The sequence below is a fragment of the Colletotrichum karsti genome (genome assembly GCF_011947395.1).
Source record: "Colletotrichum karsti strain CkLH20 chromosome Unknown Scaffold53, whole genome shotgun sequence".
In the NCBI taxonomy this organism is placed as follows: Eukaryota; Fungi; Ascomycota; class Sordariomycetes; order Glomerellales; family Glomerellaceae; genus Colletotrichum; species Colletotrichum karsti.
In genome coordinates this window covers 143,499-158,740 of record NW_024065953.1, presented here as the reverse complement: position 1 = coordinate 158,740, position 15,242 = coordinate 143,499, and the positions used below count along the sequence as shown (strand labels likewise).

General features: G+C 54.9%; 3 protein-coding genes across 3 annotated transcripts; 1 reads left to right on the top strand and 2 right to left on the bottom strand.

The window, feature by feature from the left end:
• Positions 1–4,007: 4,007 nt before the first annotated feature.
• On the bottom strand, positions 4,008–6,296 carry CkaCkLH20_12005 (phd finger domain protein; the record flags this gene model as incomplete). Its single annotated transcript, XM_038894719.1, has 3 exons — positions 4,008–4,129; positions 4,196–5,037; positions 5,104–6,296. 3 exons carry the CDS (start codon positions 6,294–6,296, stop codon positions 4,008–4,010), a joined length of 2,157 nt encoding a protein of 718 aa, XP_038739976.1.
• A 939-nt stretch (positions 6,297–7,235) lies between these two features.
• On the bottom strand, positions 7,236–8,418 carry CkaCkLH20_12004 (di-trans, poly-cis-decaprenylcistransferase; the record flags this gene model as incomplete). The annotated part of the gene is made up of 3 exons (XM_038894718.1): positions 7,236–7,830; positions 7,881–8,140; positions 8,197–8,418. 3 exons carry the CDS (start codon positions 8,416–8,418, stop codon positions 7,236–7,238), a joined length of 1,077 nt encoding a protein of 358 aa, XP_038739975.1.
• Positions 8,419–9,355: 937 nt separating this feature from the next.
• On the top strand, positions 9,356–14,803 carry CkaCkLH20_12003 (involucrin repeat protein; the record flags this gene model as incomplete). Its single annotated transcript, XM_038894717.1, has 4 exons — positions 9,356–9,610; positions 9,674–10,069; positions 12,055–14,655; positions 14,711–14,803. The coding sequence occupies 4 exons, from the start codon at positions 9,356–9,358 to the stop codon at positions 14,801–14,803; spliced, it is 3,345 nt and encodes a 1,114-aa protein (XP_038739974.1).
• Between the last annotated feature and the right edge of the window lie 439 nt (positions 14,804–15,242).

Sequence of the window (15,242 nt, the reverse complement as noted above, 5' to 3'; positions counted from 1 at the left end):
GGGTAATGGAAACAAAGGAATGGAGACTTGCCTCGTCACATGAGCATCCAGAGCTTCATCAAGATGGAGGCGGAGCCTTGTCCGTACATGACACGGCGCGGTACTGCGGTACGCGCCTTTCCAGGTGACATGCTTCGTGGTCAGAGACGACGACGATGTCCATCCAGGTCCAGGTTCAACATGTCCAGGTCCGTCCGGATCCAGGTTCAAGCTCACGTTCCTCAACGCCCACTGACGGCGACGAGAGGGAGCTGGATGGCGACAGAACCTCTAGAGGAAAGGGCTGGCGACACGAAGCAGCCTGGTCGCCAACGATTGGACGGGTATTTGGTAATGAGAATGTCATGGGTGTGTCGCGTTGGACCAGTCGGCAATTGAGCAAAAGAGAGCATAACATCATTGCTCACGTTCCCAGCCATTAAACGGCGGCGCCAGATGTGTCAGGGAATGTCCATCTTCCGAAGATGTCAGGTCGTGTGTTCAAGGTCTCCCGAACAGGCCGTTGTTTGACCGTGTGTGATCATAATCATCCCGAGTTATGGGAGCATACAGGGCATTGAGAGAAGTGAAGATGGTTAGTCAGTCCGGCGTCAAGCGTTCGCGTGGCATCAGACCAGACCAGACCGACAGACCAGGAGCGGACGGGGCGACAAACGGGGCGCCGGTGTCCGGCCCAGGGGCGAGGGGAACCGAAGAGCAGGATTGGTTTCTTGGTAGGACGATCCAATTCCACCTCCTGCGAAGAAGGAAAAAATGCGCCCCGTCATATGGGGTCAGCAGGAGGGAGAAAAAAACAACACCAAAAAAGTGTGCAAATGCGTCGGGGCCATTAGGTGCGCAGAGCTGGATTCTGGACAGGTTGTGTTGGAAAGCTTGGCTTGCGAAGTGATCAGATGAGGCGAGGAAAAAGAGGTTTAGAAACGTAATGGGAACGCAGTACGACTAATAGAAACTGAAAAAGCCTTTTTAGCATGGAGCATGGAACATGGAGCATGGCGCCGAGACCTCAACCGCCAAGTCACGTTGCTCAAGACATTCATTCAATCCAATTACCTAATACAAAACACGACTTTGCTTATTCGGCAGCGTTGCAAGACTTTACATAAACATAAAGTGACGAGACGTATCGTATCAATCTCACTGTTACACCTAGTCTCTGCTGGCTACCAGTCTCTGCACGGAGTTGGTGCATAAGTAAACCGAAACGCTGCATATGCAGAATCTCCCTATCCGTACAGACGATCGGATCGGATGCACTTCCGTCGCGAGAGAATCATCTCCTCGGCTCGGCGCCCGGCCTTTGCAACTCACTCATCCTCCCAAACACCGAGCCCGCTAAGAGCAGAAGAATGAGTAACCAAGCAGGTAATTAGTAGGTCAGCTGCGATGTCGCTCCATGCCAGCACCCCGAGACGTCCGTTCCGGTAGTCGGACTCCGGCATCAGCAAGCCATGGCAAAGACCAGAGACTCCGGCGATGATGGCGAAATGCCATGGCCAAAATCGAAAGACTGGGGAAGTCGAGGCAGGGCAATGGGTCGGGTCTAACTGCTAGTATAACGGCCTCGCCGCAGACGACCACGTTGCGTTGCCAAACCGCTGCGTCTGTCTGAATCCAGCCACTCTCATACCAGTCATCTGACCTTTTCGCTCCCCCATCGCCGAACAATGCGGGTTCCGGGCTGTGCGGCAGAGCTCAGAGGTGAGGCGGGCAACGGTACGAGCTGAAAACCCGGGATACCTACGGATACAGCCCGCGAAACGCTGGAAATTGCTGGAAGGTGTTCCCGAGCCCAGCTGGAGGGCAACGCAACTCGGACGACTCAAGCATCAACTCCCAACGTCAGTCAGAGTCATCGGCGTCACCTCCTCAGCTACATCCAAGGTACTCTGTGCTGATACCTGACCTGGAAGATCGACGTCTGGCCCTGATTAGACACAACGAAAGATGCGAATGAACGGGAAGATCCTAGCACCCGTGGCATCCCAGCGGATCTCCGGTTGGTGGGTGGGAAAGTTATGCCAGCCGCGTGGTGCTTGCCCCAGATTATCCACCTTGAACGCCAGCGGGATCCAAAAGAGAGAGAGAAAAAAGTCTGCTCAAAAAAATCTGATGGGCCGAAGCCAACCGCCTTGGGCCATCTCCTCGGTACCTCACCTACCTACTCACTCACTCAGCCAATAACTTACCTGAGAGTAACGTTGCTCAGCTGCTAATGAAGCTGAAGAACACCCATACAAGCACGCGGGCTTTTCTCGCCGTCTGTTGTCCTGGATTATGAGTCCGACACCGACGCGCTGGGCTCCTTGGCGCTGAAACGGACATAACTTTGCCTATGACTGTTGTTGTGTTCGCATTTGCTTCCACTGACTCTCTCTCTCCTCTTCCCTGTCCGCCAACCGCTCGCTCAGAGAGTTCCGTCAAACATGTCACGCGGAGGCTAATCAGACAACCGCAACAGCCAACGTGTTGCTCATATTGCCCATCGTTTAGTCACTAGTTGCAAAACGCGTCTCCATACATCATTGCGCAATGGCAATGGAGGTGCCCACCACACCACAAGCCCCATCATGGTACCTTGCAGTTAGTAATACTGCTACCCTCATGTAACAGATGGTCACGCGCACAGGAGACCGGCATCTCAGGAATTGAAATAGGAAATCCCAACAGGTAGGGAAGAAAATGAGGAGCACAGCTGCCTAGCCCTCAAGTGCAACAGCAACAGTACTGCCATCAGACAATGGTGGTGCAGTGCATTTCATCTCACGTAGTAGCCACTCAGCGTCGTCAAAAGCTTCCCCAGGTTTTCCTCCAAAAGTTCGCCTCCTCCATGCGTATTGTGTACAAACACTTCCCGCATATCTGAGGCCAGAGGAGGCGTAACCTCGGGGTTCACCCAGATCGCCATCTCCTGTCCACCCCATCATATTTCGTCTCTCAAGTTCAGGCAACTCTTCCCAAGCGCGGCGGCTCAACCAGCGACCTAAACTCAAGAAGGGAAAAAGGGAAAAAAGGGGGAGGGATCCCCAGCAACTCGCTTTCCCCTTTTCACTCGTTACCCCAGGAAATCCTACCCGACCACCCCAGCCTAGCCAGACCCCTTGTCCAGGGGAGCCCCCCTCACCTTACCTCACCTCGTAAAAGAATACCTACCGACAGTCGTGGAATCTCAACCTCGTAGTCTTGTTCCCGTCATGCCGTGCGGCCAGGTCTGGACCGCACACCTCCAGTCGCCTTTCCGTGTTTTACTTTCCAACCCAGAGCCGTGTCCGAGTTCCAGTCACAGATGCCCCTTTTCATTTTCCCTCACCGCCATGCATCGTGACCTTTGTTGCTGCCCACATTACTTCCGCGTCTCCCTGGAACCAAAGGTCCGACGATGGCCGGGGCGGCAGCAGCTACCGCCGAACCGCTGCAATGTTGAAACCCGCTGGACCAGAGCACCCGGGGAACCTGACCGGCATAAAGGCAAACTCGTCCAAAGTCAAGGGCGGTAACAGCACAAGTCCGAGTCTTTGGTATTCCCATTCAGTGGAAACATCTCCCTTTCTGAGCATATCCATCGAGCTCCGGCTCCCAATTAAATGTTTATTCTATCCCCATCGATTCGATTCGGCACCAAAGAAAACAAGGTGGTCAGATACACGCTCTCCATTGTCCATCTTCTCGCCACAAGACCCTTCAGATAACAGGCCAGATCACCACTGCAATGGTGCCTCTCTTGCCCTCGACACACCATTCGCCCCAACGCCCTCATACATGCCGTCCCTGCCGTATGTGCTGTACTGTGCTCCATTCCTGAGGGCAACTAGCGTATGTACCTTGCTCCATGTCGATTTACCCCGCGGTTTCGATGCTCGTTAGGTACAGGCATCCAGAAGTCGACAAACGCGTCGGTTTCCATGGCAAATCAAATCAACGCCTGGTAGATGCGTGGGACGTTCTACGCTTGAAACGCCACTTCGTACTCTTCTTCATAACCCCAAGCATTCGTGTTGAGAAGTCAATCAATACTGTGAACTCCGCTGCTTCCGCACGTTCATGGCATCGGGAAGCAGGTTGTACTTATGGCTCAGCTTCTTGCCTTGCTTTGCAAACCGCTGAACACATTCTTCGCAGTACCATTTCGCTACGACAAATATTAGCTTGACCTCTCTATCTCTCTGCGACCGACGTCGTGGTGTTGTCAACTTACAGCTTCCCTTGGGTGCCACCTTGAGACCAACGCAGTTGAGGTGGAACCACTCCCTCTCGCAGTTGTTGGCGTCGCAAGCTACCATCTCGCCGTAGCTTACGCTTGTACAGTAACAATACGTCGGCTCGTCTTCCGTGTAATCGTAGTTGCGTTTGGCTCGGATTTCTGCTTCTTCGGCATCCTCACTGTCGTCCGCGTCTTCTGCCGGCTTGGGAGCCTTTGCTGATGTTACCGCATTGCTCTTCTTCCGTTTGCTTGTAGTGCTATCCGTGTTACGAGCCGACTTCGGTCGCGCAGCTTCCTGGAACGTGGCCATCGCAGGCGTTGATGGTTTGCTGGCCCGACCGCTCTTTGTCACCGTCGCGGCAGTGATTGTCTGGGGTACTGGTGGGGGCTCGACCGGTGTCTGCGGCTCCTCCGGCTTGGGTGTATCTTTCTTCTGTTTCGCCGCAGGGATGCTGGGCTTGATAGCCGTCTCAGTCGGTTCAGGCTCCTTCTTTGTGACTTCCGGCACAGGTGGTGCGGAAGGCTCTTTGGTAGCGGGCTTGGGCTCCGTGGTGGGCTTTGGCGTGTTTGCCAGAGGCAACACCTCGGGAGTGGGCGGTGGAGCTCCGTTGGGCTTGGTCGACGCAGATGATGGCGGCCGCGACTGCTTCGCACCTTCCGCTGCCGCCGGCGTTGTAGTACTCTGCTTGGCTCTTGAAGCGGTCGGTGGCTTTGGCACTGAGGGCACAGGTATCGCAGTCGGAACGGGAGAGCCTCGAGGTAATGGGGGTTCGGGGAAGGTGCTTAGGACCGGAGAGGACGCGACGGACGGTGACATAGCGGCGACGCCGTTTTTTCTGTTGCGATCTACGTCAGCAAGCAAATCACTACGGTCGCTGGTTATATTCTTCAGGGAAGCATACGTCTTCTTGGCCTGGCCGGTGCCGGATGGGAGAGCTTTCCGCTTCTTCGGCCCCTGGCCCTCTGGAGCTGGGGTTTCTCTGGGACTCGTAGTCTTCGTCTTAGATGCATTGTTTCCGAAAACAGTGCTCATAGCGCCAGGGACATTGTTTCCGCTGGGAGTCTTCTCGACTTTGCGTCGCTTGGGTTGTGGGGCGGTGCCGTTTGTCGCTCCGTTTGTCGAGATACCCAAACCCACGTTAGCAGCAGCCTCGGCCGCCTTGCGTACCTTACCGCCTCCATGCCCCTTTTTACCAGATTCGACCTTTGGTCGACTTTCGGCATCGTCATTTTCAGTATCTTGGTGCTGCGTCTTTTGATTCTTCTTCGCCTGGACCGCCTGCTTCCGTGCGTCGCTCCGGGCGGCAGCCTCCTCGGCAAGCTGTTGTGCAGCAGCAGAGATGGCGGCGGCGCCTTCGCGCCGTGAGCGTTCGGCATGTGCGGCCTTGCTAACAGCTCTGTTCTCAGGGTATGCCCAGTGTGTGTTGCTCCCCCATTTTGCCTCGTCGCTGAACTCGGTCTCGACGTGCGGCCAGACGTCGTCGATGCGGGCCAGTTGCTTTTGAAGGGCGTCGTTCGCGGTTGAGATGACATGGTTCTTCTCTTCCAGAGAGCCAAGCATCTCTTGGATCTTGATGGCTGTCTGTCGGAACAGCTGTCGGCGCGGCAGGTTGCTAGGATCGTAGATGGACGTCGCGTAGGAGCCGTCTGTGGATGGGGCAGGAGGTGGTGCAATGGCACCAACAGGCACTCCGCTGGAGCTGTTTTGGGCGCTCATCGGAGCTGAGGCCGGCGCGACACTGCTAGATGCGTCGTTCAACAGTCGGGGTTGCGGAGGGGGCGCGTTCATGGCAGCGTCGACGAGCTGGAAGAGGGCATCTTCGGGGGCGAAGATTTTGGCATCGACCTCCTTAAGAAGAGTAAAGTGTCGGACGAGCTCCTTCGGTAGGGCGGCAATGGCGTCGGAAAAGTATGTTATCGCAGGAAAAATGTCGATGGGTTGGTCAGAGGCAGAACCACCGGTGAGAGGGTCCCGACCACTCGCCGATCCACGAAGACCAGAAGAGACGCGCGGAGGGTTGGTGCGAGTCTGTCGAACAGGCTGGGACCTCCTGCTCGACGGGGTATCCGCCGAGGATGTTTTGGCCGACTTCATGGCGACTTCAACCAGCGAGGCGCGCGGGGAACACACTACGTCGTGGGGAGGAGAGAGATGTGGTCGCAGCAACGAATGCTGTCGGTAGGTGCCGCGGCGGGCGGATGGATTCTGGAAGGGATTCGCAATGCGAAAATAGAAGTTTAGGTAAATACGATGTATTACTGAAGCAATCTAGGGCATTCCGGTGGTTGTCGAGGTCCAGAAGGTGCTAACGGGTATTCGTGAGAGAGGGGAGTGCGCGAGGAAAATCAAGAACGACGCCTCGGGATGTTCCATCATCCACGTCTTTTTGGGGATCTGCTTCTGCCGCGGGCGGAGGATTGGCTGAGTGACCCCATTCATCACTTAGCGAGCGATTTGGGCCTCAGGCCCCCGTAGCTCACCTGGACCTGGAGGGCCCCTGTGCCTGGTTCTGCCGTCTCCAGCCACCCGTCCCGTCACGTCCAGTGAGGTCCAGTCCACCTCCACTCAGTACCTACCGTCCGATTTTTGCGCACCTAAGAATGCTATCAGCCACATCAATTGTCGTCATTCCTTGACGCCCGGGATGGCATCCGCCGGGTTTTGCCCGTTCTCCAGGATTGGAGCGCCACACTTTGATGGCGGTCGCATTCCGCTTCCAATCCTGCATGCCTCATTAATGCCTTTTTTTAGAGCCCGGGAATTTCCCCTTCCCAAACAGAGCAAGCTTTCGTCTCCAAGTCGGACGGCACAAGAAACAACTAAGAAAATGATTGCATTTAATGGATATCAATAACGTGTCTAAACAATGTCATGCTGGTATCAGTTCCGTCTGTCCTGCACTGGTGATGCGGCCTCTAGAAGGGGCCCAGGCCGTCATTCCCTCCAAAACAGAGGCTATTACAAAGTAGTAAAAACCGCCCCCGCATCAAGTCAACCGTGAAGAAATTAACTCGCCGCCGTTTCCCCTGTTCTTCAAACAAGCTTTCGTGTCTTACTGACGGTCTGTCTCGGCCGCTCGTCTCTCTCAATCTGCTTCTGCCTCCATTGCCACTCCAAGAGCACAGGGAGGAAATGCTGCAGGTCAAAGTCAGGCCACAGACACTTGAGGAAAAAGATGTGAGTGTCCTGGTGGCATTGCCATAGCATGAAGTCGCTGAGTCTCTCAACGCCACTAGTCCGAACGAAGATGTCCAACGGAGGATTTCCGGCTGTGTACATGTGGTTGTTCAACGTCTCGGCCGTGATTGTTTCTGGGTTCTTGAGACGGAGACCACCGGAAGATCCGGGGCGGTTCGGCGGTGAGGGCGAGTCTGGCGGTAGAGTGGTTGACGACGACGCACCGTCGTCGCCATCAGATCGGGACGAAGGCGCAGGAGATGTGTCGCGGATGGTTGGGAGGGGCTCGCGCCGGTCGAGCTGCTTCGACATGATCTTCTGCGAGATGCGCGCCGCCGGAAAAGGAGTGTATTTGGGTCCAGGGGGCATCATGTACTCTTCCACGGTAGAGCGCATGGCCGTCGTCATCTCCTCGCGGGAAGTATACGGGAAACAGATGTTTAGTACGTTGCTGTCAAAGTCAGCAATAAGTTCTCGCAGTCTCAACCGGCGCCAGCTTACCGCTTGTTGTACTTGGTCATCTCCACCGCATTGTCGACAACATCCAAAACGTCTTTGCGGATCAGGTCTCTCTGACCAAGCACTCTGACCGCCGCTCCATATCTGTCCAGCAAGTCTCCGTGTTGCGTCAACTGTTCGAGCTTGACTTTGGCAAGCTGCATAAGCCCGTCAACCTCGTATTGCGGGCGGTTGAAGTTCTCGATACTGAAGGCGTATACGGTTACGACTCTGACGCCGCACTTGTAGCAAATTTCGAGAACCTGCATTCGCACAATCAGCGGAAGTCTAACACTAAGCGAAACAGAATAAATCTTACCCTAGCAAGCGCTTCAAAACCGTGGTGGTGGCCTTCGATCGTCTCCATTCTCTTCCCCCGAGCATACCGCCTGTTACCGTCCATCTCGAAGGCGACATGCTGAGGAACGGGCCCTTGCTTCAAAGCACCAATGAGCAGTTCGCGCAGTTGGTTGATTGCCCACTCGGCTGGCGGCGAGCTTAGCAGCCATCGACTGATGTGGTTGAGGAATATTTCCGACATGATTTGCCAACTTGAGAGTTCGACGTGACGTGGAAGAAGGGAAACCTGTCTACTTGCGTAGCAGTAAAAATTAAATATTCTTGATAAGTCGCGCCCTACGTCAAAAAGATGCAACGGCCAAGGCGACAGTAGAAAAGAGAGTAAGAAACAGGTTGAGCCACTCTGTGATGGCGCGTCAGCTCTGTAGGTAGACAACTTGGACAAGTACCCGCTTGATCTCAGCATTCGGCCACCAGAAGCTTGGAGACTGGAAGTATCGGCGACGGCGGCGTGTGCCCAGAGCTCTGCGCCTCACTAAAATACGTCGCGACAGGGTTGCGCAAGGAGTGGAGACGGGAGCAGGGATAGTGAGCTGGCAGCTGGCAGAAGAGCAATGAGCCAATAGAATCCCACGAACATGGCAGGTGAATCAGCCACACTTTGCCCACCCTCAGCCCTCCAGCCTCGTCATTCCATTGCACGGGACGGGAGGACCTGAGGTCACAGGTGTCTGAACCGGTGGGCTACCGCCCGATTGGTCATGGACGTGGCCGTGGCGTCGGCACGCCCTTCTCCATGGAAGTCAGCGGCAGCTCCGTAGTAAAGCATTGTGTGGGACACCTGGAGTCTGAAGGTCACTGTGCAAGTGCATCGAGCTTCGGGTGGGTTCGACATCGGCCCAAGAAACCACCTGGCATCATCGGTCCTCTGGCCTCCGCGATTCACTCTCAACGTCGCCAGCCACTGAAACTGCGCCAATTTGTTCGATAGGCCAAGCAAGAAGCACGTCCGCGGATTCTATTCAATACCACGCTGCCAAGGGCACGGATTGAGCAAAACGAAGTCTCCCGCCGCAAGGGATAGCTTATCACCCTCAAGCTACCTCTCCCTGCCCCTCCATCGATCGGCCGTGGTTCAGACTGCATCCAGAGCTACGATGCGATAGCCTCCAGAAAACATGTCATTCACGAACGCGCCCGTCACGCGCACCATTGTGCTTGGTTTGGTATCAAGCTCGATAGCAGCCAGCCTGTTCGACATCAAGCATTACTTCTACATCATCGTCGACACCCACCTCTGGCGCTATCATCAACTATGGCGTCTCTTGACGTATCAGCTATGCTGCACCAACTCGAGCGAGGTGCTCTTCGCCTCAATGACCCTCTATCACCTGAGAGTCATTGAGCAAATGTGGGGTTCGAGGAAGTATGCTGTAGGTCACCTCACTTGACTTACGACCCATACGGGCTGTGCGAAACTAATTCCAACATCACAGTCGTTCATTCTTGTTTCCGCACTCTTCACGGCCGTGATACCGCCGGTTTTCCTGTCGATCGTGCTGCGGCCACTGACGGCGGGCTTGTTCAACTACATGCCTGCCGGACCAACCCCGATCATTTTCGCCATCTTAGCGCAGTACCATGCTGTAATTCCTCACATCTACCGATACCGAGTTGCCGCATCCGCTGCTCCGCCGACGAATGACGAATTCGTCGGCCTTACTTTCTCCGACAAGTCGTACCGCTACGCGCTTGCCATACAGCTGGCACTTTTCCAGTGGCCCGGCTCGCTACTCGGTGCTGTTGTTGGCTGGGTTGTTGGATACTCTTGGAGGAACGACCTGCTACCGGGTGTGATGACCAAGTGGCGCCTGCCGGGTTGGATGGTTGGAGTAAGAAGTCAGAGGAGACGCAGCGAGTTTGAGGGACTTCGGAGACGACTGGAGGGTGAAGGGACAACTGCTTCTGCTTCCGGGGTTCAAGGCGTTGACGGGGACGCTGGACGGCGGAGAGTTGGCCAAGACAGTCGCGAGGACTGAGAGCGCCGTCGTGGGCAAAATGCAAACCCCAAAAACGTAATCAGCAAGACCTATTATTAAAACCTGCGCATCTTCAGTAGAGCGGCAGTCGACGAAGACTTCAGAAATACTTCGAGTGCATCAAAGGCGAAATTCTAGTGAGGCATCACATTACATACATTGCACTGCTGACAAAAGATAATGCATCGTCGGTCCCTCTCCTCGTATATTTTCGTGCTCAGCTTTATGACAAAGCTCCCGCGGAATCGAGCAAACAGGAGAAGACGAGCTATTGGCTTGGTTCTCCAGTGTTCGGGTTTTTTCCTCTTCTCGAGGACCGACTCATCATCTAAGACGCCCGCTGATCTGCTCGATCTATCGAAAATAGGGAGGGCCCTGTTGAGGCCGACAACCGTTCTTGGGACGATGATTAAAACGTCGCCGAAAAGAGGTTCGGGCAGCTGTCAGAATTGGTCTAGCCCAGTTTAATCCCGGCCAGAGATCCTGGCCGTCAGAATCCCGAAATTACGGTGAATCTTCTCTCAGATTGCAGATGCGAGCTGTCTTTATGCAATTTGCGACCCTACCTAATCGCCAGCTGCGAAAACTTGTCTTTCCTCAGGCAGCATCACATCAGCATCCGTCAGGAAGAAGGATGATGCATCACAAAGCATGTGTATTCAAGTAGTTTTCTCTTTCTTGGAATTACGCAGATGGACGAGGCGGAATAGCATCCACAAAATACTGCCCGCTGACCTTAATGCTCAGGTCCTAACGCTCTGTGTACGTACCGCGAAGCCAACGGTTCCGTCTGCCAATAGAGTGGTCGCAACTGCACAAAGACGCAAGGAACGCGGCAAGGGACGAACCTGAATAAGCTTAGCGCAAGTGCCCGCCCCCGTAGGTACCTAAGGTGGTTGAGTGGGAGCTGCGAAGCATCGCCAAACGGCTGCAAGGGGGCGGGGGCCTCTGCAGTAAAGCAGCTGGATTGCGGTGGCTTCAGTGGGTTAGTGTCAAATGTCTGCCAGACTTCTGACTGCCACCCGCTGCGACAGGCCACCCAACTCAATTTTTGGGACGGCAAACTCAGACGCAGAGACTCGTCGCTTTTCGCTGGAACGGGCTGCTTTCTGATCCACCAATCCAACCAGGGGGGCAAGAAATAGAGATGTTTGTCTCTCGCCCAGAAGCGTCTTCTTTTATCCTCGCAACCTCCTCCCGATTGCAGCGGCTGGTGTTGAAGTCGTCCGACGACGCCCACGACCCCGTACCCATCTTCATCCGCCTCTCCGTTTCGTCTCCACGGCGATAGCACTCGCGACTCGCTCGATACAGCAAAACCACCCCCTTGCTTGCTTCCTTCCTACCAAGGGGCTCCGGCAATCCCAATCCCACGCGCCAGCCACCAGCCACCAAAGGCTTTTATCCTTGGCTTGTCATCCTACCTCACCTACCTTCCTTACCTTTACGTTGACGAATTCGCTGCACCATTGTTTGCTTGAGCTTCCATTGCCGTACTAAGCCAGCCCTGTGAGGCTACCGACCGATACCTTAGCCAACCGCGTCCTCCTCCGAAGAACATGCTCCCTACGGTCGTCGCGACTATCTCCTCATAAGCACCCATACGATTCAACGATTTTTCTCTGTAATATAATGATTTGACGAGTCGTCCCTCGCTCACGACCGATCCAACATAATGAACGGCTATTCCCCGGGGAGGCCATCTCCGCCCCGGGCGCCTGGCCGTGTTGGGAATGCCTACAGGAGAGACATGATGGATAACGAGGCGCCACTACGTGTTCAAGTCAGTCCACCTCGTCTGTATCCTTGCTCTTGCGCCGCCATCTAACTACCCGTAGATGAACACGAAGCTCCCGCCCAGCTCTGCTCTTGTCGACCTCAAGGACCCGATCCAAGTCCATCTGTTGACCGAAACAGCCTTGACAGACAGCAAACAGTTCCGGATATTGTCGCAAGAGGAGGTCGACAGTCTGAAAAAGCAGATCCAGTCCTTGACATTACGCGTCGAACAAACACGAACGAACCTCGCCATCCAGACCAAGTATCGAGATGCTGCGATATCCATGGCCAGGCTATACTCGCAGCCCGAGGCTAGCAAGAGGAGGAGTCTGATGGGCAACAACCGCGACAGCATGGGCGAATCCCTGCGCGAGGCTGAAGCCGAACGACAAGCGAGCGAGAAGCGCTGCGACGACTTGTCAAACGAGTTGCGCAGCCTTGAGCAACGTCAAATAGAGTCGCAACGGAGTTTGCTGGAGCATACGGCTGGTATCCTCCAGCTGACGCACAAGGCGTCTAAGAAACCGACGAATCAGCTGCCTGCACAAATCATGAACGGTATGCCCGGAAGCCCCGAGAGCCTCTACACGTACTCGAATGGCCGCAACAGCATGGAGCGATCTGGAGACGACTCTTTCTTCGACGAGAACGGCTTGTTCCAAGACTTGGGAATCGAGGGGTCTCCTTCCCGCGGGAAGCCCAAGGTCACGCCCCTGAATATTCCGTCCAAAGCGCCTGGGGTTGAAGACAAGCAGCTGCGGGAAGAGGCCGACAGATTGAAGGAGGAGAACGCCCAACTTCGTGCGCAAGCCGACACGTTGAATAGGCTACAGGACGAGAATGCCCAGCTACGGGCGCAGACCGATGCTTTGAGCACCGAAATTGACTCCCTCAAAAGCGAGAACACGCAGCGCTTACAATCTGTTACGGATACGGAGCGAAAACTTATGACTTTCAACAACTCTTTGCGAGAGGTAATTGTAAACTTTAATCCTACCAAGAACGGCGGCTTTCGCGAGCCTCCTTCGGCACCACCAGCCGAGCCCGGTGCAACACTCGGCAGTCAGTTCCAGTACCTGGAGCAGGGCCTGCTGGTCGTGCGCGAGGAACAGCAGCTTCAGGGACAGTCTTCCGATGGTCTCAAGGATGTGAAGGCTGCGGCTGCGGCGTCTTCTATTGCATTAACCCAGGCAGAAGGCCGTATTGAAGATCTCAACCAGAAACTCCGAGATGTCCTAGTCGTTGTTGACCCAGACTACCCTGAGGTCCCCAACACGGGTCTAAATGCGCAGTTCGACTTCCTCCGAGACGCGTTGATTGTTGTCGAGGAGGAAATGAAGAAGACTGCTAGCAAGACCGCCGTCAAGAAGCAGGATGACGAGCAGACTGAGGCTGTACTGATGGGCTTGTGGGATATCATCCAGTCCGGGTTTGCCAGCATTCAGAAGCAGAAGGCAGACCGACGTCGCACACGAATGGAGCAGGGCGTGTCTGACGACGACGACATGTCGGACAACGAGGCTGTCGACACAGACGAGCCCTACTCGTTGTCTGCCTTCTCAACCAAGGTTCAGTGGCTGTACAGCCAGGCCACTAGCTTGAAGGAACAGAAGTCCGTCCTCAAACGCCAAATCAAACAACAACGCGAGTTGGGTAATAAGTCTGAGTCTCAGAAGGACACTGAGATCAAAGCCAAGCAAGACCAACTCGACCAGCTTCGAGCCGCTCAAGCGCGCGCTGATGAAGAGAGGACGCTCGAGCTGACAATCAAGCAAGACCAGCTCGACCAGCTCAGATCTCTCCTGGAGCAGTCAGAGGCCGAAGTTGCTGAAGCCCAGGAAAAGCTTGCCAAGGCTGAGAAGGAGGCTGAGGCCGCAAACGTTACTCGCATGGCTAATGAGTCGAGCTCCACCAAGACTCAGAACGAAATCAAGGAGCGCGACGCCAAGATTGCATCCTTGGAGGCGACTGTCAAGGAGGCGGAGACGAAGATGGCGAGCATCACTTCCAACGCCCAGGACAAGGACGGCAAGCTATCAAAGGCCAACGAGGAGGTGTCGTTGCTGACGATCAAGCTGGCTGCTGCGGAGAAGGCGGCCGTTGAGAAGCAACAGGAGGCCGAGGCTAAGAGCAAGGAAGTGAAGGAAAAGGAGGAAGAGATCGACCGTTTCAATATGATGCTCGTTGAGCTGAAGACCGAGCTGACCATCGCGCAAGCCGAGCTCGACGGCGCGTATGGCTCTCGTAAGGAAAGGGCTACGCAGGCCGCTGCTGTTCAGAATAACGTGGAGCTCACACAGCTGAAGTCCGAGGTCGAAAGGCTCAAGGATGAGCTCAGCTCTACCCTCAAGGAGCTCGAGAATATCACGGCGGAGACTATCAACGCTGAGAGGGAGAAGTTTGATGTCGAGAGCAAGCTTGACGATGCTTTGGCCACCAAGTCTTCCCTCGAGGGCGAAGTTGCGTCGCTAAAGGATCAGCTCGACGCCGAGGTTCTCAACTCGAGGAGCAAGATGTCGAAGTTGCAAGAGGAACTGGATGCGGAGCGACTCAAGGTTACACCTGGCGCCGGTGCCCGTGGTGCTGGAGCTACCATGCTCAGCGAGCAGTTCCGAGCCACGATGAGGGAGGAGAGGAAGAAGTTCCAGGAGGATCTCAAGGTACGCCCATATCGAGTTCGGTCTACGGCCTCTGATATACTAACCCCATTCGCAGGAGGAACAAGCCAAGAGAAGAAGGCTCGAAGAAGAACTGCAGAAGTTCAGGAAATCGCAGGGCCCCGGACGAAGCCCCCTGAGCCCAAGATAACCAGCCATATCACAACCATAATTCACGCGACGTTCCCGACTTACACTCGTCGCATCGCACATACAGCTTCTTCTTCTTCTTTAACTTCTCTACCACTGTCACATCACCATCAATCATCGCTACATGTGTACTATTAGCCAGGGGAAACAGGACTTCCGATTTGCGCCTGTCGTCCGCCCGTTTTCTTCTTTGCCCAGCCGGCGTTGCTGTTTCTTTTGCATAGCGGGATCATAGAAAAAGGAAAAATGGGAGGAGACGCCGCCTGTCTTTTTTTCCCTGTTGCGCGTTCGATTGATTGGATAGCTGGGGACGCGAGCGATCTCGATCTTGACCTCGAGCGCCGCGACAAACCCCCCTTTATGTTCTTTAAAGCTTTGGTGCTTTTTCTGGATACCACGAGAGAATGGAGATGAGAGGGGTCGATTAGGGGATGACACCT